This window comes from Mesitornis unicolor, unplaced genomic scaffold (assembly GCF_000695765.1).
Source record: "Mesitornis unicolor isolate BGI_N332 unplaced genomic scaffold, ASM69576v1 scaffold4268, whole genome shotgun sequence".
Lineage (NCBI taxonomy): Eukaryota > Metazoa > Chordata > Aves > Mesitornithiformes > Mesitornithidae > Mesitornis > Mesitornis unicolor.
This window is the reverse complement of record NW_010202371.1, coordinates 26,872-53,180: the sequence shown is the minus strand read 5'-3', so window position 1 is coordinate 53,180 and position 26,309 is coordinate 26,872. Positions and strand designations below refer to the sequence as shown.

The following is a 26,309-nucleotide window of genomic DNA, read 5'->3' as shown; positions in this document are numbered from 1 at the left end:
GGTTCTGAACAGGAAACAAATTTCTTACATAAAGCAAGTAAATATCTAGACAAGAAGGAGAGTGCAGCGGCTGGATTATCTCTTGGGTGTCTTGAGTGATCTGTTTGTTCTGGAAGTTGGTGTGGTGCAATGATTCTACTGGCTTAGTGCAGTGACATGTGAGACCAGGCTGCAGTGAAGCTTGAGTTGTAGCAGACTGCAAACCTAAATCTTCCCTCCTCGCTGCACTGATATAAGCAAGGAATGATGTGATTTGTCAAAGTGTTTTATCAGATTACTTTCTGTTTCTCTTATTGCATGAATTGGCAGTAAACCTCTATAATCATAGGAAAGGCTGGAGTCCCAAGGCTGTAACCCTCATTTGAGCGTTGCATTCTTTTTAGCCTTCATAAAGTACAAATTAATGTTAAATTAATGCTATTTGAAACCCTTTGATTCATAGCATGTAAATATTTTAGATACTTGGAAATTTTGATGCTTTTGTAGTTTAAAATGGACTTGCATACGTATATATGTAATTATAGGTTTGGTAAGTTCAAGTATAGTATCTTAAATGACACTGTGTGCCCTTTGCTCGCTTGACCTGACACTTCCGTTGCTCACAGAATACTCTTCTTTTATCCTTCAGAGTTTTAGGAATCGGTGAGTTACTGGTAGAATCAACCCATTTTGTTTACTTCTGGCTATGTTTACTGTGTTAGTTTGAGTCAAGAATGTCCTTTTGAAGCACATACTGTGATTGTCACTGTTTAATATGCATTGGCTCACAACTTGGGGTGGTCTTGCAGTATACAAAAGAAACTAAACCAGAAAATGAATCTGGGAGCAGACCTAATGCAGTCCAGCTGCTAATAAGCTTTCAGTCAATGGTACCAAATTACGGCTACTCTGACATAAAAGCTACTGAAACATATATAGTGTAGATGTGTCGGATTCTTAACACCAAGTGCTTTGCTTTACAGGTGTGTTGGTTTTAAGCTGTGCAGCTTGCCAGTGGAGCTACAACATTTCAGTAATGCACATGCATTTTAAGAGTAGTAGTAAGTATATAAGGTCAAGATAGTAAGTTCTTCAGTGGCGATTCACTTTAAAGAAATAAGTTCTTCTAGAAAAGACGCTGTTCACAAGCATCTCAACTGATGAAAATGTCTTTTTTTCTTTTTCTTTCTTTTTTTCAAAAGTTGCTGAAAGGCACCAGATTTTTCTTTCTCAGAATTCCACGAAATCCCAGGTGAACTTCACCAGGTTCCCCGAGATGTGGGCTTGTTTTCCTTTCCTAGTTCAGATTATAATGTAATGCTGCATTATATAATAACCACTACTTTTTATTCACAGATTTCTTGATTTCTTGCAAACCTGGAGTCAATTGGGTTCTTCTGTTCATAGGGATTTAATCCCACACTTCTGAGGAACATAGCTGGGGCCTTCCTTAAGAGGATGCTTGTAATTTCTTATGCTGGTAATATGGAAGAGAAGTGACAAGTGATGAAGAAGTTCCTTGTTTGATATTTTGTACGGACTAGAATATTGCTAGAGAAAATCTACCAGAGAATACTTCATATCTCGATATTTTTACCTCTGTTTAAAAAAAATACCGCAAAGTTTATTGTTTGAGGCAGAAAAGATACTTAGTTATTGAGATACAGGTGTGAAAAGGGATTTAAATCTTAGTCTAGCTACAGAAGAACATCTTGTCTCTGAGACAGGTGTGAGTTGCATCTTTCAAACTGCATGAGGCTGAACATGGAGGTCAGCTTGACATGGAGTTAAGTCACGCAACCAAGCACAGGACTGTGCTGCTGCATAGTGTTTTCCTTCACTCAAGGAATTCTTTCAGGAGCGTTTTTCAGTCTTTCTTGTTGATGCTGGTTGATTTAATGTTTATTTCCTTATTCATGTTCTCGTAAGATTTATTTAGAGCAAGAGAATTATATCAACAATTTACCCTGGCAATTAGGAAACTCATTTGGTTTTTGCTGCAATAGGTGATTGATTATATATGTGACGTGAATCAGGTTGGCAGTTTCCCATTTCACAGCCACTTGCAGCCTTGTGGTTGATTGGGATACTCTTGGGTTAAATGGGTGGTGTCTCAAATCCTGTTAAACCAAAGAAGTGGCATCTAACTTGCATCTTGTACTTTGGTACTTGGTTAAAATGAGAAGATGATGTTTTTTTGGCAGTTTCAGATTTCTGTCTTAATTACCTTCTGGGGTTTTTTGTTTTGTTTTGGGGTTTTTTTAGAAATGTTTACACATACACAAAAGATTAATTTAACTTAAAATGGTGTTCTTGAAGAAAAAATATCAAATCCATTACTGATCTTTTTTCCCTGAACTTTTTTCCATTTTAATCTGCTAGAATGGAAAACTAGCTGCTATTACAACACTGCTTTTGATGTGTATGCTTGTAAAACTTAATTGCTCCAATTCAAGCTACAGAAAATGTGCCCAGTTAACATTGTTACAAACGTCTGCAGAATTATGTGCAACAGAGCTGTTTTGAAACATCTTACTTTGAAAACAGACCCATCATACTTCAGTGAATATGTAATACATGCAAATATGTTTTTCACCTAAGCTGTTTACTCTGTTGTTTTTTCATTCATGTGATGTGTATTGTTGCATGCATGTTTGGCTTTTGTAGTCTGCTCCAGATATCTTACAGAAGCAATTCTGAGAGAAGCTTTTTAATGTTTATACTAAACGGTCACTAAAACTACACCAGCTTTTTAGATAAGCCTAAAAATTGCTGACTGTTTCAAGAAAACAAAATAGAACTTAAATTGTAAAGGACAAAAAGATTTTTCTCTTTTGTAACCTTACTTTTAACTTTGTCATTTTAATTTTAATAGCTGTGAAACACAGAGAACTCCTGTAAAGCCGTCTGTCAAATTGTAGAGATAAAGCTTACAAGCAGCATTTTACGTGAAGCCAAATTACTTGTGGAAATATTTAATCATCAACACTGCTATGTACCATCTCACTGCTGAAATAGATTCTTCCAAAGCATTATCTTAATGTTGCTTTCACTTAAAAATTACATGTTCTGTCCTTCACTGCAGGTACTGTTCTTGAAAAGAAGAGAAAACATGGCCTATACAGTGAATGAACTTTAAAATCCTGGACTAAATCCTGAGGGTTTTTTTCATGAAGGATGGCAACACCATACGTTCCCGTTCCTATTCCTATTGGAAGTTCATCATCCAGCTTTACAAACAGAAACCAAAGAAGTTCTTCTTTTGGGAGCATCTCGACAAGTTCCAGCTCCTCAAAGGGGCAGCTGGAGGACTCTACAATTGGTAGTTTTAAAAAGATGAGCGTGCCTGACCAGATTGGTTCTACATCATCTGTTTGTAGTAGTCCACTTGTTAGGACTAAATTTACAGGTATGGATACATCCATAGAATACTGTACTCAGCCCGTAGAAGAAATAGAGCAGAATACAGATTCCAGGAGCTGGGAAGATCGACCATCCACCCCCACAATACTGGGTTACGAGGTGATGGAGGAAAGGGCAAAATTCACTGTAAGTTTTGGGGGTGGTATAGTTCATCCTGTAATGACAAGATAATGATTGAATGTACTTTGTATTCTCTTTAAGTGATTAATTCTGCTCTTCAGGGGTATTGGAGTACTTTACAAATACCAGTTTATCCTCAAAGTACTGTCATCTGGCAGGAAAATATCATTCCTATTATACAGGTGGGAAGATTGGGACTGAGGAGCAGTCTTTCCTGTAGTTGTGCACATGGAATAGAAGAAACTAATTCTACTTCAGATAACAATTTCTGCTGGAAAAGCCAGGAGTTCCTTACAAAGTTACAATTCCTTGTGAAATTGAACTTGTAGAAGTTCTGCATAGTTAAACATCTTAAAGGTAGTCTTTTGTTTGAAATTAATGATTAGTCACCCTTGTGTTTGCCTTTTACAGTTATTAGTAACATACAACATTTGCATTAAAGTGCAAACACTTAGTTTTCAGCTTCTTGTATTGCTAGGTTTAGTTTCTAATGAGGGGAAATCCGTTCTGAAAATGTCACAGTAATGTATTATGTATGCAGTATCTCATGACAACACTGGCTCAACTGATTTGTATTCCTGTTTCTCAAAATGTGCTGCAGCTGGCAGTTCATTTTTTTTACATGCCATAAGTACATTAAGGTGTTAGTACATTTGTTTTTGTTGATGGGGTTGAAACATTTCTTTGAGATAATTCAGCAGTACTGGTGGGATTGATGGAAGTTGTTTGTTACTAATTATTAACTATGTTACTTCAGGAGAGCAACATTAATCACAAATAGGTAAGGAGGAGGAAACAGCAGACACTTTTTTCTCACCTGTTTTCCTTTAGATTTGAAAAGTGTGGAAGCTAATGCCCTTATGACAGTTCAAGCAGGAATAAAATCAAGTTTTGCAAAGAATTAAATAATGCTGCCTTTTATTTATTTGAGAATGATATCTTGTCTAGTTCTAAGTTTTTTCAGTTTCTAACATCTTCATGTATGGTAGCTTAAGAGAAGAGCCAGATTTTTTTTACATGTAGATTAAAAGATTCCTTTTAAATAATACCTTCAAAACTAAAACAATGGTTAGTATTGTTACACTGACATGGGTTAGTCAGAAAATATGCCAAGGCATATTCCATTATGCCAGGTTACTGTACAAATGAAATATTCTTCATCATTAAAATGCTTGATTGCATTTTTGCTCCTTTTGAATTTGCTGCTTCTCTTGCGGTGCTTGTTTCTGAAAGCATATTATTAACTATTTATTTTCAGTTCCATGTTGAAGATAAGCTTGCTATTATGCATTAAGACAAGCAAGTAATTAGTCCTGGAAATTTTGGTTGCTTCTGCAGTGCAAAATCAATGAGATGGAAGACTGAAAATTTAAACTGAAATTATCTCTGAAAGAAAAGAGACTCAATTGCTCAAGTTTTTTTACGGGTTGTTGTCATTAGCATCTTGTAGTTCCCAAAAATATGAATCTGAATTACTTAAGCTGAGTGGTGTACTAACTTCAAGAGTTAAATGTTAGTGCATGTTGGAGTGCATAAATGCTGAAGCTTATGAGAGAAAAAACCTAGGCTGAAGAACATCTGTGTAAGCAGTTGATCTCAAATGAGTTGGCAGTCCTGGAATGTTCAGTTAGTACGTTTTGAGTTTTTTTTAAACTGAACTGGAAATGATAATGAGACACTGAATCAGCCAGAGTAATTACTAAATATTTACATAGAGTATTCTGTATTTGTGGAATAAGGCAATTCAGATTGACTGGAATTACTTGAATTTGTTGAATTCATTTGTAGTTTTTCACAATCTTGTGTGAGGCAGCTGACAGTTTTGTCATGATCTACTTCTTGTTTATTAATTACAAATCTGAGAGAGGGAAAAAAAAATAAAAAACAAAACCCAAACCAACTTGAAATTTTCAAGTTTGTCAAGAAAATGAAAAATATTTCTTTCAAGTTGACTGTACTTTTTTTGGCCAGTAATCATGAGCTGATTGCTCTCCTTGTAACCATAATTTGTGAAGACATTTTTAAAGTTGTCTGATATTTACTTGAAAACCGTCCAAAGTGAGTGTCAGACTAGCTGGATTTTTTTTTCACATGTGCATTTGTAAGCAATGTCTTTGGAGAACTTTTAGAAGAATACAGATCAGCAAAGTAAATCAGTAGATCAGCAAGAGTGTTCACAATTTTATATAGCAGTTCTGCTTTGTGAAATTTTTGTAAAATAACACTGGTTATACTTTTGATATGACAAGAAAGCTAAAACATTTATACAGAAAATGTAAGACAGAAGAATTACATTTTAATGCTGGCTTCACATGCATGTCAAACAGCATGAATTTTAAAAGCTTTTTGTTAATGATAGAAATATTGCCTCTGTCACAGTACATTAGTTCTGCAGATGCTGCTGCTTGAAAGTGAAAATCTGTGTTTAAAAAGTAGATAAGAGAAATACTTCCTGAAAACTTGCTGTTAATTTGCACTGTAGTTATCTGTAGTTTGTGTAACTGTCTGCAGTTTAATACACTCTAGAATACAAAATTGCTAAAAAACAGTCTCGCGCATGTACAGAAGTTGGTGACACTGTGGTTATCACATGCTGGGATGGAAACAAGAAGAATACATTTATCGGCTGAGACAACCTGCTGTGAAAACATGAAATACTGCGAAATACTTTATTACATAGCAGATTAGAAAATGTTTTAAATTGAATTGGTTAAATGCCTATAAGGGATTGTTTATCATGATTCCAACAGTGTCTTCCTTGTGTTTTATTGGTTTTAACTCAAGAACACATAGACTAGGAAAGTTAACGCAGTGCATTTGTAGAGTCTCTTTTTCCTTACATTGGAGAAAGTAAGGTTGTGACATGAGAACCTTTCTTTACTGGACACTGTTTAATAGTTTCTAGTTGAAGTTGTGTGTTGCTACATTCATTGTGTTCAGGCATTTGAGTATCAGTCCTCCTAAGAGGTAATTGATTTATTTTTTTATTCTTATTACTGTTTTATTTATCCATTTGGTTTTAAATAGGAAAATGGTACTGCTGTGCTGTTGTCTTGCTAAATCTGATTTAAAGGATCTATTACCTTAGTCTACAGTCCTCGTATAATCATTCTGATGCAGTTGTCTAGGGAAGTAGTCACTTTCTGCCTGGAAAGACAAAATCTAATATTCGAGATATATGGAACCAAAGAAGGATGTTATTTTCATCCTGCATCACGTTTTCCATTAACCAAGACAGATGAGATATTTTAAAACAATATAACACTCAGTAAAACAATGTAACACTCAGTAACTGATTATTAGTCATCTTAAAAACATAGATTAGCCTCTAGAAATATAGTTTTACTCATTAATCCAGCAAAGGTTAAAGTAGATCATGAAAACATACTTCAGTTACCACTCTGATAGTTGAGATTTCTGTTGTTTTTTTTCTGGGGAAGAGATCTAGACACAGTTTCACAAACCCTTTTTTAGAGACAGAAAATAGTCAAATGTATTTAGGAATCATAGAAACTCATTCCTAAAATTCTGAAAATAATTTATACTCTTTGTACTGATAATTAAGTTTTTTAAAAAACACAGTTTATGTATTTTCTTTTATCCACAAATTTTGTTTCATTAAAAAATAAATAATAATATCAGCTTTTCAGCTAATGCACCATGAAGTTATGCACATTTTTTTCTGATATTCCTGTTTTTCCACACAGGTATACAAAATACTGGTAAAAAGAAGTCCAGAGGAAAGTTGGGTGGTTTTCAGACGATACACTGACTTCTCCAGGCTTAATGACAAGGTGAGAATTCTATACTGGTAGATTCTCAGCTAATTTGCCTCACTCTGCTTTCATGTTTCATTTTCTTTGTGTGTCACTTTTTTGTCACCTTTTTCTTTTCTTGCCCTTTGTTTTTTTTACTGCATAGAAAACACTGTATTAGTGAACGAAAACCATGATTCCTCATTTTTTCAAAGATACATGAAATAACTACAGCTAGTGTAAAAAGGGTATTTATTCCTCTGAAGCTGTTAGTCTGCTAATAATTATTCCTAATCTATGTGATAAAGGAAATTAACTCTTTCATAGTTACATTCCCTGCATGGAAATAGAACTAGAGGCCTTTATTCTTTTGCAGGAATGATCTAATAATTTTTCAGTCCTCTTCAGTGCAACAAACTACTTTTTTAATGAGAAAACTGAAGTTATTTGTATGTTGGGCAGTCTTCAGTTGTTTTCAACATCTCTGAAGTTAATTGTTAAATCTTTAAAGCTGAAGACAAAGAAACCAGATAAATAGGAGTTCTGGGTCAGCAACTTGATCTTTTGAGAACATTTGAAAAAAGAAAATGTTTGTCTAAAAAGCACAAGGTTTTTAAATCAGTAAATAGCATTTAGCTATCCCATTTACCATAATTTCTATAGAAGCATAAAAGTAGAAGAACAGAATTACACTTTCCTTTGTCCTATTGTCCACTCCTAAGAATAACCTTTCCTTGCAAATTTAACACATTTTCTTCTGTGATGTTCTTTCATGTTCACACTTCTAACACTTCCTTCACCTGTAGTAAGGGGATTTTTGGTATGCCTTTTCTCCTTTGATTGACGTGCCTAATAAACTAAGAACATAATTCTGCTGAAATTTTGAATATGGACTGGAATGTATACATTTTTCTGGGTTCTGGGTTTGACCTATTTAGATATCTTTTAAGACACCACTGCGTTCTAAAACTACCACAAATTGTTGAATGTGAATTAATTTTTAGAGATTTGTTTCTGAAGAAATTTGTGTTTTAATTCAGTCTATCCTAAATTAAGGAATACCTTGGTATTTGCAAAAGCCTGACTTCTTTTGAGATGGTGATTATCTTCTGGTTATTTCAACTCAAATTGCAGAAGTCAAGTAATTTGGTCAGCTATGTCAGATATAGGCAAAGAACTGGCTTATATGGATTGACTTTTAATGTGGTTATCAGTAGTTTGAATAATTAAAATGCCACAGGTATTCATTTTAGGATAGATATTTAGATTTTACAAATGAAGTCCTTAGTCTTTGCAGTTAAATATCTGACAAAAATGTTTGGCCTGTAGCACAATTTATAGGTATTAAGATTTCTGTTTAAGGAGAGAAACTTTATTTTTCCCTTGTGTCACTGAAGCTTTATCATCTTTCAGTATACATCTAAACTTGTATTTTGTTACTGTTCTGTAATTATCTAAAAGTTTCAGAATTATAGTATGTTTCAGTTCCTGGAGCTGGCATTTCTGTATTGCAAAAAGCATGATTTCTTATGAACTGAAGAGCAAATGGTTATATATGCACATACCAGTGGTTCAAAAGGCACAGTGCAACACTTGAAATTGCTTGTTCTCTGACAAATATAGACGTGAAGTTGCATGCATGTATGCTTTCAGGATTTTCTGTACCCTATCTCCTAGAAATCCAATATAAACAAGATAAATATTCTGTATTACAAATCCTTTTCCTTACCATCCTTCTTTAGGTTGATGGCCAGTTACTCATTCTCTGAAATGGTACTAGAAACTTGGTATTAAATGCCAACTTAATTGAATAATCGATCACTATGTGAATAAATTTGAAGTATTAAGAGGGGGTTTTCAGGGCTTTTCAGGAAGACCAAGTAGGAGCAAGTATGTTTTGTGTGTGTCAGGCATATGCTTATTTGTAAGTCCAAACTGAACTGAGAGTTGGACTTTGCCAGTAGCTAAAAATGGAGAACATGTGATTATAGGGACAGTGTCACAACGGGATGTATGTAGATAAAATCAGGACTAGAGGAATGAATGCAGCTCAGCTGACAAATAAAAGCAGCTAGTGAACTTAGTAACAGTGGCCTTTATTTGCCCTGATCCCTCAAAGAAAATAAATAAGGCAGAATAGATAGCAGCAGGATTCTAGAAAGTGTTTTGTACTTCCTCTAGTTTCTGAAATATTTTTAGTGTGGAACAGCTAATAAAAATAGAAATTAATGAATGACGGTTCATCAAAATTATGAACTCCTATTTTACAAATGAAACTAATAAGTGCAGCATTGGGTTAAGACTTTAAAAGAACAGATTACAATGTGAGCAACAAGTTCTTTGATTGTCTAAGCTATCTACTTTCTGCACAATGGAAAGATTATAAGAACTCCATACCTACTGAAAGAAGGTAAATAGAAGATGATGGCAAAGAAACCCAATGTAAAGGAAAGATGAGGATTGCCAGTATGGGTACACAAAAATCCACATAGTGATCTCAAAGTCAAAAGTAATTTTTAAAAAGTACAAATAGAGATCAGCACAAGGAGAGTAGTACAGATTTGTAAAGACAGAGGCAGAATTGCTAAGATGACAGTCCATATTGGACTGTCACAGGATGCTAAAAGCAATAGGTAAAGTTCTGTAAATCATTAGAGACACAGAGGGATGGAGGCAGTAAAATAACACATCCATTACTTGAGAACAAACTATGGGAAGCAAATAGTGAATGATACAGCAAAGACTGGAATAGTGTCTTTTGCTGCAGTATTTGCAAAAAATTTACTCTTAGTGGGTGTTGGACCATGACAGAATTTGAGGAGTTATGAGCAAAGGCTAAAATACAGATATTTGGCTAAATGCGTAGGTTTTGTTTGTTAAGAACACTTAGTGGATTGGAGAAGTATGTGAAGAATACTCTTCCACCCCCAAAAATGGTGGGAAAAGAACTTTGTATATTACTGTGTTGGTAGAGATGTTGAACAAATAAGGAAATAGCCAGTCTTAAAAACCAAGAAGTAAACCATTTCTCCGTGAGTCTGTGCCTTATGTGACAGGCATCATCTGTCTCGGGGAGAGACATCTAGAAAAGGTGCTGGATCCAAGCAAGCGGTGTCAGCCAGTGTAACTTTCCTGTTGTGTCTGAGGAGTGCTCGAGAAAGAGTGCCCCAAGACTGTGCAGTTGAAAATCAGTCAGCTGACAGCAGCTAGCTTTCTCATACTCTCTTTATCCATGAAAGGAGTAATCTGTGGGTAGGCATACTCATTACTTAGAAATAAACTACATGATCTTCATAACCAGGCAAGTGAAATTCCCATTAAGGATAAATCTGTGTGGAAAAGCTTTCACAGCAATGGTTATCTGTGGTCTTCTATATAACTAACATAGGAACTCATTTTGTTTTTTTCTGAGTTCAGTTCTGTTCAGTATTTTAATTTAAAGGGGTTATGGAGTATAGAAGATACTTACATATATGGTATTAATGGTAACTTGGTAAGAGATGAAGGAACTTGGGATGTTCAAAGATAAAATATCAAGAAGAGTCTAATATGAAGATGAAATTCAGTAAGAAAAGGATTAAAGATTAAACAATTCTTGTGGCAGCTGGAGGAACATCCAAGTTTTGTAAAACTTTTGTTTACTTTTTCTTGTTGGTTGTAAATTGTCTTCGAGATTTTTCTGTCAAGCATCACTTCTGAGAAAAATAAAATTTTTTTAATGAAAGCATTAACATTTTTTTATATTCATGCATACTAGAAAAATAATTAATTTGCATTCTTGGACAGGTCCATTTTTATATAATTCTATGCTTCTATTTGCTTGCATATTTAAGTTTTTAAGTCAAACAAAAATTCCAGGTATTTCTGACATAGAGTATACCGCATTATTTTTTAAGCAACTCAAAAATACAGTTTTGCATGTTAGTAATTGAGTTTGAGTCGCAGCTATGCATATTGAAATTTTAAGATTGAGTATAAAAGGAGCTACTCTTTACTAGAAGTATCTCATGCATGTGTTGTGATTCATTCTGCTAGCGCCCACCCCCCCCCCAAAAAAAAGACAAGTTGCAGAGTTGTAGGCCCATAATGGGGTTTTATATATTTTATTTATATAGTAGTTATTATCTCTGTGTACTTTAGAAGAAACATCACTGAAATGCTTACTCATCTGATGGCTTTTACTTACATACAATTTTCTTGTATTTACTGACTCAGTGGCATTAAATAGCAGTCTCTGAGACATTAAATAACAAAGGTTTTCATTCCTATTTTTGTATGGTAAATTTGAGACATTTGATTGCATAAGGCAACACAGCAAGTGACAGAACAGTATCCACAGTTTATGCTATAATTTGGATTGTACGTATAGTTGAGACTTGCCTTGTCCTTGAATTTAACACAAGAGAGAAAGAGCCCATAATTCGGAGTGAAGTCAGTGCCTGTGTCAAATCCAGTATTTTGTCAAGAATTACTTTATTTTAATTTGGCTTTGATTTCTCTTGTAGCTAAAAGATATGTTTCCAGGCTTTCGGTTGGCCCTTCCACCAAAGCGCTGGTTCAAGGATAATTACAATCCTGACTTCTTGGAAGACAGACAGTTGGGACTACAAGCATTCCTCCAGAACCTAGTAGCTCACAAAGATATTGCTAACTGGTACGTGATTAAATTTTGCTTGTGGATTGGGATTGTTTGGTGTTCAGAATCCTCATATAGGCTTACAGAGTCTAGCAGTGTCTCTTTGAGCAGAACAGTAAGGGATTTCATTAACGTTCATGTTATTTGTTTGGTCATTATGTGAATTATTTGGTGTCCTATTAAAATAATCCTGTCTTCACCTAAGCAAAAAAGGATAATTCAGTATTTTGAATTGTACAAGCTTAACTGTGATGTAAAAGCTGTAATATTTAAAACATTAGACTAATTGCGTGTTTATTCCTGAAACGTTACTTCTGTGTGCTGGATTGATAAATTGTTAATTTATGTTGAGATTAAATGTTAGGCTTTCATAATGAAAGGTACCTATTCTATTATGTGATCGGTTCTTAAAATGTGCATTAAATTAAGTTTTTAATTTACATGACATGATAGTAATAGAAGTACCTTTGTAGGTTGTTTATGTAAGTAAATGTAAACCACAAATCAAAAAAGGCTTAAGAAGAATCTAAAAAACAATGTGTTTAAGCAACAAAGTGCAGCAGTTTCTTTGAACAATATATTTTGTCATGCAAACTGGAAGATTCTTCCAAAACTGGAAGATAAGTAGGACATCATTCTGGCAAATTAAATGTAAAATCATTTTAACATGGGCCAAAAGAGACCTTTAATAAGAAAGTTGCGAGAGGCAGAACAGTTAGTTCTAAAAACCTTTTTTAACTTCAGAAATAATGTTGTGAGGTTGTGCCCTACCTGCGATTCTTTGAGGAATGAGTCAGAGCATTAGTGTTCATCTGAAACCTCATTTATAAAGAGGAGTAAGAAATTCTTTAGAGCAAAAAGCATTCCCTCAAGAATTTTAAAGCAACTAAAACGTAACATTGCTGAGCTGTGGGGTTGGACCATATCATGTTCATATCTACTTTACTTTTTAGTAGAATGGCTATTATTACATATGGCATGTTTTTATAAGGCTGAGTCTGGGAACTAGAGTGCTGAAACATGGCATTCAGTTTCAAAAGAGGGTCTGCTAGAAGTATGGAGAAGGCAAGCAAAATCAGATGAAGCTACGGACAAACTTCCCTGCAAGAAGAGTTTGTTCTCTTTAGTCTGTCATCTTAGGAAAGCGCTGGCTAAACAGGGCATATGGAGTAATCAAGGGGATAGGAAGGTGAGTAAAGAATGCTAATATTTAGGATGATTCATAGTCATCTCCCAGTATGTCACACAGTTGTGAAGCTTTGTTGTGAGATGTCAGAGACAGAAAGCTTAAATGGTTTAAAAAATAAATTGGGATCAACATGTAAGTTTGTCAGTGTCTATTAAACATGATTATATGGGTGAAATATGTGGCTGAGAAGTTGAAGGACTTCCTGGTTATTAAATTACACAATAATAGGTGTGCCAAAAAAAGAAGGAATTTTTCTCTAAATGTCACTTGTTATGCAGCTGGAGACAGACTGGTGTGCTGGATGGACTTTTAGTCTGCCTGAATAGATCAAAAGGCTTCATGTTGTTGCAGCTAGTTTGGTACTTCAGCTAGCTTGTTTGTATCTTGATGATGGTCCATATTGGATAATAATAGTGTTTGACATAATTTTGGGGGGGGGGGGGGGGGGGGGGGGGCATGACCGGAAAAAAAAACACAACAAAAAAACCCAACAACAACAAAAAACCAAACAAAACCACACACCAAAAAAAAAAAACAGCAAAAAAATTCATAACTTTTGGACTGCGTCACTCATCAGGTACAAGAAGGAATTTAAATGTTTGTGGAATCAGTTTGTATTTTGGTTAGTGAACAGATAGTTAACCAAAATGCGGTTTTGTGGACAGCTCTGATCTTGCCTGTGTAAGGCTCTGCAGGAAGGTTGTGTTTTCTTTTAAAGCCATTCCAACAGGTTATAAAGTTTATGTTCTAATGTTTGGCTTTATGGAAGGTATGGATTCATCGGGAAGTGATTAAAACTAGAGAGATTTGATCTGTCTTTTTTACCCACTTATCAGAGAATAAAAGTTACTGTTAATGGAAATTAATATTTGAATCTTACATGAGCAGTGGTGAGCGTCTGACCCTGCTTCTCCTTAAAAAGCTCAACGTTTACAGTTTTGCAAATAAGTCAAACTGCTTGGATCACAGCACAACCAAATGAGCCTTTTCTTTGTAGATAAGTCTCTTTCATTTCTTTGTTCACTGTATTATCATTAAGACATATTGACAGCAGGAAATTCACCCTTCAGGGCTAGGAAACTTCATTTGATACACTTATTTTTTAGTAAAACTAAATCACAAAGTAGTCTGAAGATAAAATGTAGGATGGTATGCAGGTGACTAAATTTAGAGTCTAGTTTATGGATTTCTTCTCATATTTTGCCTTGTACTGAAGATTCAGTGAGAGATCAAATTGAAATCCACCCACAGAGTTTAACGTGTTCAAGACAGTTTCATATAATCCATAGCGTGGGATAAAGAAGTTTAACCTGCTAAACAGAAGTGTCATCTGACTTTGTGTAGATGACACAGCTCTCCTCTGCCTCAGCCGTGCAATGAGAAGGGAGCTTGAAAGGTAGGAACTGAGTCAGCAGTTGAGTCCCGTCAGCGATCCCGTGTGCAGTGCTGCCCCTTGCGGTTCTTCCTGGTGCTGGTGCACTGCTGCCTCTCTTGAGCAGGATGTCAGTAGCATAGGAGCAACTTCTGTTACATGATGTAGCAGATTACTGTAATACTTTTAAGGCAGAACTTTCTCTTATTTGTTAAATGAAAGGAAGAGGTGTAACACATGGAGGGGAGAGCAAGGGCAAAGCAGGCTCTAGGAGCAAAGCTAGGCTGCGAATGAATGTTTATGCCATCAGGTGCGTATTTTAGATAAAGAACAATGTTTTAAGTGATTTGTGGCTTTAGGCTTCTTGACCTTCTTATTGAAAATATTGAATCTACAGCTTTCAATTTCAAGAAGTTTTGAAAACTACAGAAAAAAACACAATTTTCTGCCAGCAGCTGTAGGTAAACAAAAAAAAAGCATTTGACCTGATATAAGTAGATGATATATGTAGATTGGATGTTTTTACACAGTTATTTTTCTGGATATCTCCTTTTTTATGCCATTGTAATGTTAGCCTTTAATGGCTTAATAAAATACTAGCAAAATGTAGAAGCTGAATACCTTTGAAATATGTTTGAACTGAACTGTTAATAAAGATGAAGATATTGAAGAAAAATGGTGAGCAAAAGTGTTTCCAATTCATGAATTCTGCTTTAGGCGTATGAGTTCATTCAGCATCTTGATGAAAAGAACAGTTCAACCATTAAAAATGGACTTGAGCATCGTGTTGGAAAACGGTCACTTCAAACAGATTAAACTATTTGGAAAGGAAAAGAAAACAACCCTGCTCTTGAAAATGTACTTTACATGCCTGAATAACTTTTCATTTTGTGTGAGGTTATGCTTTCTAATAATTTAACTAATGACTTGTTGCCATCTATCACTTTTTATGCCAATAGGAGTGATAATCTTGGTTTAAATAGAAATTTTTTATTTCTTATTTGAGTATGTGGGAGAAGCTGTTTTAATACTATTGATCTAGGCTATGAGTTGCACAAATCAAGGATTGATTAATGTAAAACAGTGAAAAGGGCCTGAAAAAGGAAGATTTTGTTATGTTTGTCGCATAGATTAAGTGGGGAAATAAATGAACATAATTATAGGAGAATTTTTTTCAGATTGCTGTAAAGGCTAATGAGATGAAAGTGGGTATGAAGACAAGAATCCTCACCAACCATTGCGCAATAAGCACTTGAAAGCAGGCTTTCAGAAATCCAACAACAAAATAAAGGTTCAGTGTACTTGAAATAAATATTCTTCAGAGCCTTTCTAAAACTAAAAGTGATGGTATAATCGATGATTAGTGTTTGCTGAAGAAACTTTCTCACTTTGCTTGCCAAACCTGAAGCTGTTTGATTGGGTTGGTAGCTGGGTGAAAGTTTCCTTTCTTGTGTTTGAAGTTTGTGTCTCCCTCAAATGCAGAGAATGAGCAGAAGGTAGAAAATTATTTTCTTTTGCTCTCAGCTTCCCATAAGACTTAGATGGGAGGAAGAGACAGGGAATTTGGCCTCACATCTTTTTTTGTGCCTTCATTGCAGTAGGAGATGATTTAATGATTTCTAGTAGTGACTGCAAGCACAGAGTTGCAAATAAGTTACTGCTTGCTAATTAATTGTGAATACGATACTCTGACTGGAAGTTATTTATAGAAGAATTAATACAACAGAGCAGGAAAGTCTTAGAAAGGTGGGTGAAGGGACATGATTGAAGAATTCTGTGAAAAGTAATCTGAACTTTGAAGATAGAATGAGCAAGATGCTCAAAATACTCTGTAGTAAACCACAGGATTACACATACTTCCTTCTTCTGCCCTTTGCAAAACAATGCAGAGAGGGATGAGAATTTACACAATTTTAAGTTCAGTGCATTGGTTTGAAGGGATCTTTAGAGATGCTAATATATCCATGGCGCATTAGCCTTGTCACTTCTTATTCTTTCATAACTTACTATTCTTTTTCCTATATATATAAAAATATGTATATTTTAAAATTAAATACTTTGTATATGTCAATGGATTATAATCTTAGCAGAATGGAGATAGGTAAGCATGTTTCAGTACCCATGCTTAGTTCCACTGATATTTCCCGAAGGCATCTGTGTATGGATTTTAGCAGCATATCTTTACATCCATCTTTTAATATTTCTTTTTCAACAGTAGAATTTTTCAAATGTCTTCAATACCAAAGTGATAAACTTGTTTGTCCATTGTCACGTAGCAACAAATTCTATGCAGATTTGAAAAATCATGTTCTAAATTGATTTTTTGTGTTTGAAAACTCTTCAGTGTACCTGTGCAACTTCTTAAGTCACATTTTTTATACTGTCCCTGGTTAACACTTAAAACTGAGACTTAATAGTTTGTTAACGTTATTTTGAATACTTTGGAGTAAATTTGAGGATAGAAGTTTCTCTCAAAGAAATAATGCCCTTGTATGATCATATTTAAGTGTTACTTTTTTTGTACTTCAATTAATTCACTCTCTTTTATTTGGTGAAGCCTTGCAGTGAGAGAATTTCTTTGTCTGGATGATCCTCCAGGTCCTTTTGACAGTCTAGAAGAGAGCAGGGTAAGTGCTATGTAATGTGATAAAAGTAGAATGCAAAAGGCAGTAGTTGTTGTTGGAATATTGTAAAATCTGCTGAATGGTATGGAATGAAACATTGCTATTTTTGGTCTTTCACAAAAATTTACAAATGAATGTATTTCTAAAACTGACACAGTCTGAAGATTGGCGCACGCTGATAATCTTTGACTGCTGTACTTGATCCCTGTCTCAAGATAAAATCTCTTCCTTTTTGCCTTTTATGACCAGTGGATGAAATTTGTTCTTAAGGCAACTACTGAATATAAGGAGGGGTTTTGAAGGTTTACATTCAACACCTTACAATGCATATACCTTAGAACTCAGGTCTTGCAGTAAAATGTTCTTGCTCTGGAATGTAATGAAAGGATTAGTTCAGACCACCAAAAATAGTGCAAGAGCAGATAATTGAGTAGTGTCAAGTAGTGGTTAAGACAGTAACTGTTCACCTGCATATGAGCACATTGAACAAATAAGACTGTATGCCACAGCCTGTTGTATTAGAAGTATGTTCCACTGGCATGTAGAGCTATATCAAGTCTGTCTAGAATGGGTTGTCTTGGTTTTCTTACTTTTTAGAACAGCAATATATTTTTAGAAATTATGAATGTTAAATGATGTTCCCTCAACTGAATTTATGTTTACCAGTTTCTTTTGCATGTAAGTGGGAGTGCCTTGGCTCTTGTTTAAATTACTGTGTACTTCTAAAGGATGTGTTATGTTTTTTGTACAATCTTTTTTCATTATTGCTATTGAAATTGATGAAAAGTAATAATAATTACAGGAGTTTTGTTCAGATAATTAGCATATTTATTTATTTATTTTTATTTTTCCACCACAGGATTTTAGGCAAGCTATTAAAATAGCTGTGCTGTTGTAGTTTCAGCTGTTAACCATTTCTGTAAACTTGTCACACAACTGTCGTAAAAGTGTGGTCTTTAGGGGATACCCCATGTTATTACAGAATGATTGAGGTTGGAAGGGACCTCTTGAGATCCTCTAGTCCAACCCTCCTGTGGAAGCAGGGTCAGCTACTGCAGTTTGCCCAGGACCATGTCCAGTCAGGGTTTGAATATTCTACAGAGGAGTTTTCATAGGCGCTCTGTGCAACCTGTTCTACTGTGTGATCACCATCACAGTTAAAAGTGGTTTTATATGTTCAGATTGAATTTCCTGGGTTTTAGTTTGTGCCCATTGTCTCTTGTCCTGTCAGTGAGTACCACTGAGAAGAGTCTGGCTCCCTCTTCTTCATTCTCTCCCATCAGATAGTTACACACATTGATAAGATCACCCTGAGTCTTCTCCAGACTGAAGTCCTAGCACTCCCATCCTCTTCTCACATGAAAGATGCTCAAGTCCCTTAATTATCTTTATGATCACTGAATCATGAGCCCTGGGGTCCTGGTGGACAACAAGCTGGAGATCAGCCAGATCCCTCAGCACTTACTGGTGCAACCTGGCAGCACCCATGAACTCACACATATCCAGTTTGTGCTCCCTGACCAGGTCCTTCTCCAGTGAGGGTAAGTCTGTCTTGCCCTTCCTTGTCTTTCCCTCTGGTTGCAGAAGTCTGAGATCCCTGAAGGCCTTGCCAGTCAAGCTGGGTAAAGATGCCATCAGGCACCTTAACTTTTTCAGTGTGGTTTCTCACAAGTTGCCCCACTCCATTCAGCAGCAAGTTCATGGTTTCCCTGTTGTTCTTTTGTGGATTATGTACCTGTAGAATCTTCTCTTGTTTCCTTTCACACGCCTTGCCAGATTCAGCTCCACGTTGGCCTTCACTTTCTTAACCCTGTACCTGTACGATCAGACAGCAGCTCTACTCTTTCTGGGTCACCACTTCATGCTTCCAGCACTAGTACACTTTCTTTCTATGTCTGAGTTCAGGTAGGAGTTCCTTGCTCATCCATACAGGCCTCCTGCAACCTTGGCTTGATTTCCTGCCTGTTGGGATGGACCTCCCTTGAGCTTGAGGTGGTTATCCTTGAATATCAACAAGGTCTCCTGGGCTGCTCTTCCCTCCAGGATGGTTTCCCATGGATTCTTTTTTCCAAGCAGATTTTTGAAGAGACTGAAGTCTGCTCACCTGGAGTCCATAGCTGTAGTCCTGCTTTTTGCCCTGCTCCTGCCTGTTAGGATCCTGAAACCAGTCCATATCAGAAAGCATCTATGTCTTTTTTTTAACAGTGCCCAACTAGAGGACAAGTGCTATGGTTCACATACATATTTCTGGAGTTCAATTTTAAAGATACCTCAAAAATAATTTCTGGTTTGCCTTTCTGCTGTTACTGTTGTCATACAAAGCATTGCAAAAATAATCTTCTATTACTGTTTTCCTGATAATTGAAAATACAGATATCTTCTATCTGTTTTATGTGTATTCTGTTTTTCCAGTTCAAGTAATACTTGCCAAAACATATTTTTTTCTTGGGAAGGGTGCGGGTACCTTCCCCATTAGAAATCAGTTAGGCTTAATCTAATCACACAATGTAAGCAAAGTAGTCACTAGAGCAGGTTTTTTTTGTCATATCCTTGGTAATTTTTTTGACAGCTCCCTCCCCAGCCATCTGTGTTTTGTGATCCACTGAAGAAGGAAGCGAAGCTCTCTTCCAGCTGGCCTAGTTCCGTTGACCTTTCAGAATCATAAAATCACTTGGTTGAAAAAGACATTTAATATCATCAAGTCCAACTTTAGCCTGTCCACTACTAAACCATGTTTCTAAGTACCTAATCTACCAGTCTTTTAAATACCTTCAGGGATTATGTTACCACCACTTCCCTGGGCAGCTTGATCCAGTGCCTGATAACCCTTTCTGTGAAGGAATTTTTCTTAACATCCAATCTAAACCTCCCCTGGTGCAACTTGAAGCCATTTCCTCTTGTCCTGTCGCTTCTTACTTAGGAGAAGAGACCAACACCCACCTCGCTACAACCTCCTTTCAGGCAGTTGTAGAGAGCAATAAGGTTTCCCCTCAGTCTCCTTTTCTCCAGACTAAACAACCCCAGTTCCCTCAGCCACTCCTCATAATTTTTGTGCTCCAGACTTCTCATCAGCTTCATTACCCTTACCTGGACATGCTCCAGTGCCTCAATGTCCTTTTTGTAGTGAGGGGCCCAAAACTGAACATAGTATTCAAGGTACAGCGTCACCAGTGCTGAGTACAGGGGAAGAATCGTTTCCCTGGTCCTGCTGGCCACACTATTCCTGTTGCAAGCCAGGATACAGAATTTATGGGGAAAATTGGTCCCACCTGGGTATTGGAACTGTACCAGAGTCCAGGTGTCTAGCTCCTCAAGGAGCAAGCTGTCTCATTACACTCAGTTACCTGATAGGTCTTGCTCAGCATCCTTCAGAATTTGCTGATGTTTTGTTCATTCATTTGTGAACAGTGACTCCCTTTCACTGGGCACTGATACACAGATTGCAGCTAGAGATGAGTTTTTCCAAAAGGCTTTCTTCAGTTCTCATGTGGGATATGTTTTGTTATTCTGTGAATATGAAAATTTGCATGTACATAAATCTAAAAGTAGAAATAATGTAACTTAATTTATATTCTTATAGAAATAATGGCCAATTTTCAGTCAGGGCACCAGCAGCCCTGAACAGTTTTACAAAATTGACTAGAATTCACTTAATTGGCTTGGATGAAACAGGATGACTGCTTAACTGGAATGATTGCTAAAGCAATTATTAAAAATGCCTTGTGACGAACGAATTGTATGCCACGTGTTCTGAGCTCTAGTACATGTGAATAAAGTTGTGGCCTAAGTGATGGTTGGTCTTCAGTGCCTGTCAGCCAAGATACATTTGCTATCTGAGTCAAGAAAATAAATGAAAACTCAGTGCAAAAAAAAATTATTGGATTGAAAAACACTGTTTGGTTTGTATAATTACAGGAAAACTTAACATTTTAAAGAATTTGGTAAGTCTGCTACAATTAAAGCAGAAAATAGTAGCCTCTTGATGTTTGTAGCTCATCTTAAAAGTTTAGGAAAACAGTGTCTTAACAGCATTGTTCGTAACTGAGCTCACCTAAAATGTTGATATTCAGTGGGTTCCATGATTAGTGGTTAGTTGCATGTAATGTTAAGCCAAGAAAGCCTCCTACATGGGTTTCTTATTTAGTGAGAACATGTAAATTATTAAATCAGAATAGTGCATTACTCTTGGTAGGCTTGCTCTTTCCAGTAATAGATCATCAGCAGGCTCTGTGCCAGCACTTGTGTCACTTCCTGCATTCGGTGGGTATTGTGTTAGACGTTCGCTCTTCACATTAGGTTTTGAGATTGCTCACTACTGAATTTATCAGGGAGTATTATATATACATGTCGTGCTCGACAGAGTAACACAACATACTTATCATGGTGAGTAGTTAGTGTCCTTGGCATTTCATTAAGCTCTTTCAAAATGTTTTTGTATTGGTCTTCTGACTCTCATGATCACCCTGTTTGTAACAGCTATTTGGTACAGAACTGTACAACTCTGTCTTTATGCACTTTATCCAAATACTCCTAGCATCATGGGAATAATTAGATGCTTTGAAATTGACTTCTAAGTCATGTGAAAGCCAAGCTTTTAAGAGAGGAAAGGGGAGTAGGAAGTTCAGCTGATGTTCCACATATGCAAAAAGGTTCAAAATTAGGGACCGTGTGTCAAAAAAACCTTTAGTCTCTTGTGAGACAAATTATGTGATAAAATATTTGCATTGCAGTTTAGCATAATAAATTCAGCGGTCAAAGCAACATTGTTTTATTAAGGACAGAACTTTTTTTTTTACAAGTTTATTTAGCTCTTTATGGTAATCAGTACAAAGAAAAGCAGCTACAATTATGTTACAAGTTGATATTTCTAAAAGAAAAATCAATAAAGGCAGTCCACTGCAGTTAAATGAAAGATGTTCTTGAATTTGTCTCTTAGGCTTTCTGTGAAACTCTAGAGGAAACAAATTACCGTCTACAAAAAGAACTGCTTGAAAAACAAAGGGAGGTTGAATCGCTGAAGAAACTGTTAAGTGAAAAGCAACTTCATATAGATGCTATTGAAAGAAGAATTAGGTATGTAGAAATTTTATGGGGTTTAAGAGTTTCTTTCCATTAATGCATTTTCTCTACATAGACACATGCATCAGCTTTAAATGTATTCTTGGAAAAAATTTTCCCTGCGTAACCCCACAAAGCAGTGTTTTCAGTAGGTTCTTTCTCATATGCTGGAAAATGAGCTGTTGTTTAGTACAAATGACTAAGAAAATGTCCCATCTTTTCCCCTATAAAGTAACTGGGATTAAGTTTCCAAATCCTTTAAGTCCTGTAAAGATAAGGCAGAGATTCTGTTCTGATTTTGAAATGTTGGATATGTGAAATGTGTTGCCAGAGATAAGAGCAGTGGAAAAACTGCTTTAAACTGTAAAATGCTACCTGTACTCAAAGCTTTGACAGAGTGTAGAGATCAATTGATTATATGTCTGTATCAGTGTCTTCAACTTTGTTCTGAATTGTCTGGAATGATGCCACAGATCAGACATTTAAATATAAGGGGGGAAAAATGGTGGAGTTTGTAATAAAACTTTATGGTGCCTGTCTGCTAAATTTTGTAGCAGGCCCAGGGGAGTTGATGTTGGGCTATTCAGTGTCCCAGTAGACCTCCTGAGTCAGTCACTGCAGGGTTTCTTTGGCAAAGGAGTAAATTCTCATGGTGCTTTTAGAGGTTAATGTAATACTGCTTGGGTTGTTGAGTCCAGCATGTATCCAGGTTGTCTAACAAATCACATCTCTGGGTATAAAGTTTAAGTGGAATTTAACATTGTAGAACTTAAATGGAATTAAAATCCTTGGAAAAGGATTTAAATGGAATTGTGGCTTATTGAAAACTCTGATCTGAATTTCACGTTCAGTTTGTCACTTACTCCTGAAGGCAAGTAATTGCATTTGAAAGATGCTTTCTCTGTTTGATAAGGAAGTTCTGACTACTGCTGGCTTAAACAGTGAAATAGCCTACTAAAATTAAATAACTCACATTTGGCTGAAACATCATGATTGGAAATTCTGTATGACTAAAGATAAAATAAGAAAGCATGAGTAGGAAAACGGGATTTTATTGTTTAGTGCTTTCCCTGAAGATAAATTTTGTTCTTATTGTTAAACACACAAATACCCTGCCATTTTCTCTTGACACCTAAAATTATTGGAAAGTCAGCCAAGTAGTATCTGAAGTCTAATTAAAAATAACTCTTGAGGTTTTTAATTGTAAAAGTTACCAAGTAAACCCATGACCTTATTTAAGAAATTCAGCTTGTCTGATGGGAATTAAACCCAAAAGAAACAGGTCTGCTTTTGGCCTTGGTGAAGTAGAATTTTGGTCTGATGGCCCACCAAGAATTAAGATTTAATCTTCTGCCTTTATGCAATAAAGGCCAGGTACCTAAAATGTATGAGGTAGGAGGGGACAGTTGCACACGAATTTAGAATTGTAGCCTTTACATGTTAGAGAGTACTGCTGAGCTGTTACTTAGAAGGCATGCAATAAAAGAAAACTATAGAAACAATAGTGGTTAGAGTAATTTAAAAAGAGACTCTAAAGTTACAGTGAGAAACTTGGGAAACTGTTGAAGACATCTTCACATCGTTCTGCCTGTCTTCCTCCTAAGTTTTGGTTAGAATCCTCCTGCCATTTGGGCAAGATGTGTGTGGCTTGTATCATCTGCTCGCAGTTTCTTCCCTAAAGACACAATCATTCCTCTGGGACTTAAATTTTGTAAAGCTGCTAAATTGTGATGCAATGAGAGGATTGAATTTAGTTTAGGAATAAGCAGCTGGAGCAAATAAAACAGCTATCTAGTACAAGCCCTGCTTCTCTGTAGTAATAGAAGAAATGACGCATGTAGGAGTGAGATCGACAGGTTCCCAGAAACTGCAAAGTTGAAAATGAAACAAACAGCTCTTCAGTGATTAATGTCTGTGGTATGGATTGGTGGTGTTCTGTTCTTATTTGTTGTAGGGATTTATCTTTAGGAAAAATGACTCGTCAAATGTCAGGAGAAGAAAGTGAGTGCAGTGGTGAGGTGGAATCTTCTGCAGTAGAAGCAGACCAGGGTACACCGGGTGAGGACAGCTGGTAAATACTATTATTTTACTTACAGTATATTTTTAGGGGCTTTTAAAGTACGTTTTTGAATATTTGGTCTTGCATAAATTCTGAACAGCTGAGGAATTCAGGATTTTATTGCACCTCTCTGTTGCTATCCCATAAAGGCCCTCAGGACAGATAATAGTAGATCTGGAATAAGTGATGAGTTGGAACAAGCTTTGTAGATGCTTTGTGGATTGCAGACATAAAGTGACTATGGAGAATCATATTAGTTTCCATTTGACAAAGCTTATTGATCTGTTGTTGCAGCTCAGATAAAGAGAACCACGAGGCATGCTGGAGTGGCTCTTTGGCTGAAAATTCTGTACCAGAAATTGAAGTTGCTGAAGTAGCGTATACCGCTGATGAAGAAGAGTAGATCAGTAGCAGCTGCTGTTGCCTGGGACACGTTCATGTTTGGGACAGACTCTGTAGGTATGGGCATGGAGTAGCTGTGAAGAATTTACAGCAAAGAGCAAGAATGCACATATTGAATGTTTACATAAATCCTTTCAAATTATTAACATAAAAAATATACCCAGTGCTGCTTTGATTTCAGTTTTTATCTAGCCTTTATATATTTAATATATTAAAGTCTTATAAGGGCTAAAATCAGCTAAGGTTTAGATAGTGTACATACACAATTTGGCTGACTTTCCTAGCAAAGTGACAAAAACTTCACGTTAAATCACCAAACGTGTCTAACTAGCATGTCATATATTGCCACTGATGTGACACATTTGATGTGTTCATCTGTTTGGTATTTGTTTTCATATTCTTATAGCCATAAATTGATGCTTGTTGAAGTAAAAATGGACTCATCTTACATTTAATAGGAGTGCAGAATGTATTGGTTTTAAATTCTAAAGTTGAAGAACATTTCTCTGGAAATTTTAATGCAATGCAATAGGAAAACTTACAATACCAAGAGAAAAGTACCTACAAAATGGGGCTATAGATGGACATTTTAAAAAAACTGGTCATTTTTGCTGAAGGAACTAATCTGAGACCCCCAGAACACTGTGTATTTTCATCCCAAGATAGCATGCTGTAATACTTTTTGTTCAGTAATGCTGCTTTTAAAATCTGGGATACCTTTGCTATATACCCATGTAACAATACAATCGGTGAGTTTGCCTTTTACTTGGAACACTACCTCTTACCATCTTGCTAATGCATTCATGTTTGTTTAAAGATATTCCAGATTATATGGAGATGATTGAAAGACTTGTAAAGAAGCCATATTGTTTTCCTGCACAGTTTGCAACTAGATTGAATCTAGTTGCAGTGTATTTTTGTTTCAATATATTGTACACATGAAGATATTGCTATATGTGCTCTGTAGCCTATTTTTCAAAATGTATTAAGACAGGAAATGCACTTTATAATTAAGACTCCATTGTGCCAAGTTCAGTTGGCTAATTGGTTGAGAAAGGGGAGTTGCAGGGAGAGGATTATGTAGTGCCTTTTTGTATTTTACTTGTTCATTACTGCAGATTTTTGTTACAGTGCTCTGGGTCGGCTCTGTGGACTCTTTGATGCAGCTTGTTTCTGTTCTTCACTTATTTACTGAAAGTGCCTTGTTTTATTCTGCTTTTCCAATAGGAAGAATGCTGTTTTGTTTTAATCTTTTTCTTTTTTCATCCTATACCACCCACATCATTGTTTAATGTTGTCAATATGCAGTGTCTTTGTGCTGGAGTTTTCAAAGGGAGCTTTGTACTTCAGGCTGTGCGTACAATGACCTCTATGCAGAACTGTATAAACCTTCCTGGTGAATAAAACTATGGACGAAACACCTGTCTTCTCTCTTCCATTGTAGAAAAAAATGTTCAATGCCTTGCCTAGTAAAAGGAGGAAAATACTATTAGAAAGAGACGTTTGTTACCTCAGTGATTTCCTACAGCTGCTCAACTTTTGGTCTGAGTTCTGTTTGTACCAAAAATTGTCTGCATGAAAATGAATGAGAATTCTGTAATGAGACACCAGAAAACTTACTGTACTTCTGTTGAAGGTTAAAATAAAAAAGGAAATAATTTTTTTATATTATACGTGAATCCTCATAGATGT

The 26,309-nt window shown here is 36.0% G+C and overlaps 1 protein-coding gene across 1 annotated transcript; it reads left to right on the top strand.

The window, feature by feature from the left end:
- The first annotated feature begins 3,045 nt into the window (after positions 1 to 3,045).
- Positions 3,046 to 26,035, top strand: SNX16 (sorting nexin 16). Its single transcript, XM_010190364.1, has 7 exons — positions 3,046 to 3,528; positions 7,230 to 7,316; positions 11,783 to 11,931; positions 17,032 to 17,101; positions 22,035 to 22,171; positions 24,111 to 24,227; positions 24,510 to 26,035. Exons 1-7 carry the CDS (start codon positions 3,157 to 3,159, stop codon positions 24,616 to 24,618), a joined length of 1,041 nt encoding a protein of 346 aa, XP_010188666.1. The 5' UTR covers positions 3,046 to 3,156; the 3' UTR covers positions 24,619 to 26,035.
- Positions 26,036 to 26,309: the final 274 nt, after the last annotated feature.

What these genes read in the sequence shown, in the direction of transcription:
- SNX16 (XM_010190364.1), top strand. Translation starts at nt 3,157, where the DNA reads ATGGCAACACCATACGTTCCCGTTCCTATTCCTATTGGAAGTTCATCA. An exon ending in AGGAAAGGGCAAAATTCACT is followed by an intron (nt 3,529 to 7,229) that starts GTAAGTTTTGGG and finishes TTTTCCACACAG; the next exon opens with GTATACAAAATACTGGTAAA. An exon ending in TCTCCAGGCTTAATGACAAG is followed by an intron (nt 7,317 to 11,782) that starts GTGAGAATTCTA and finishes TTTCTCTTGTAG; the next exon opens with CTAAAAGATATGTTTCCAGG.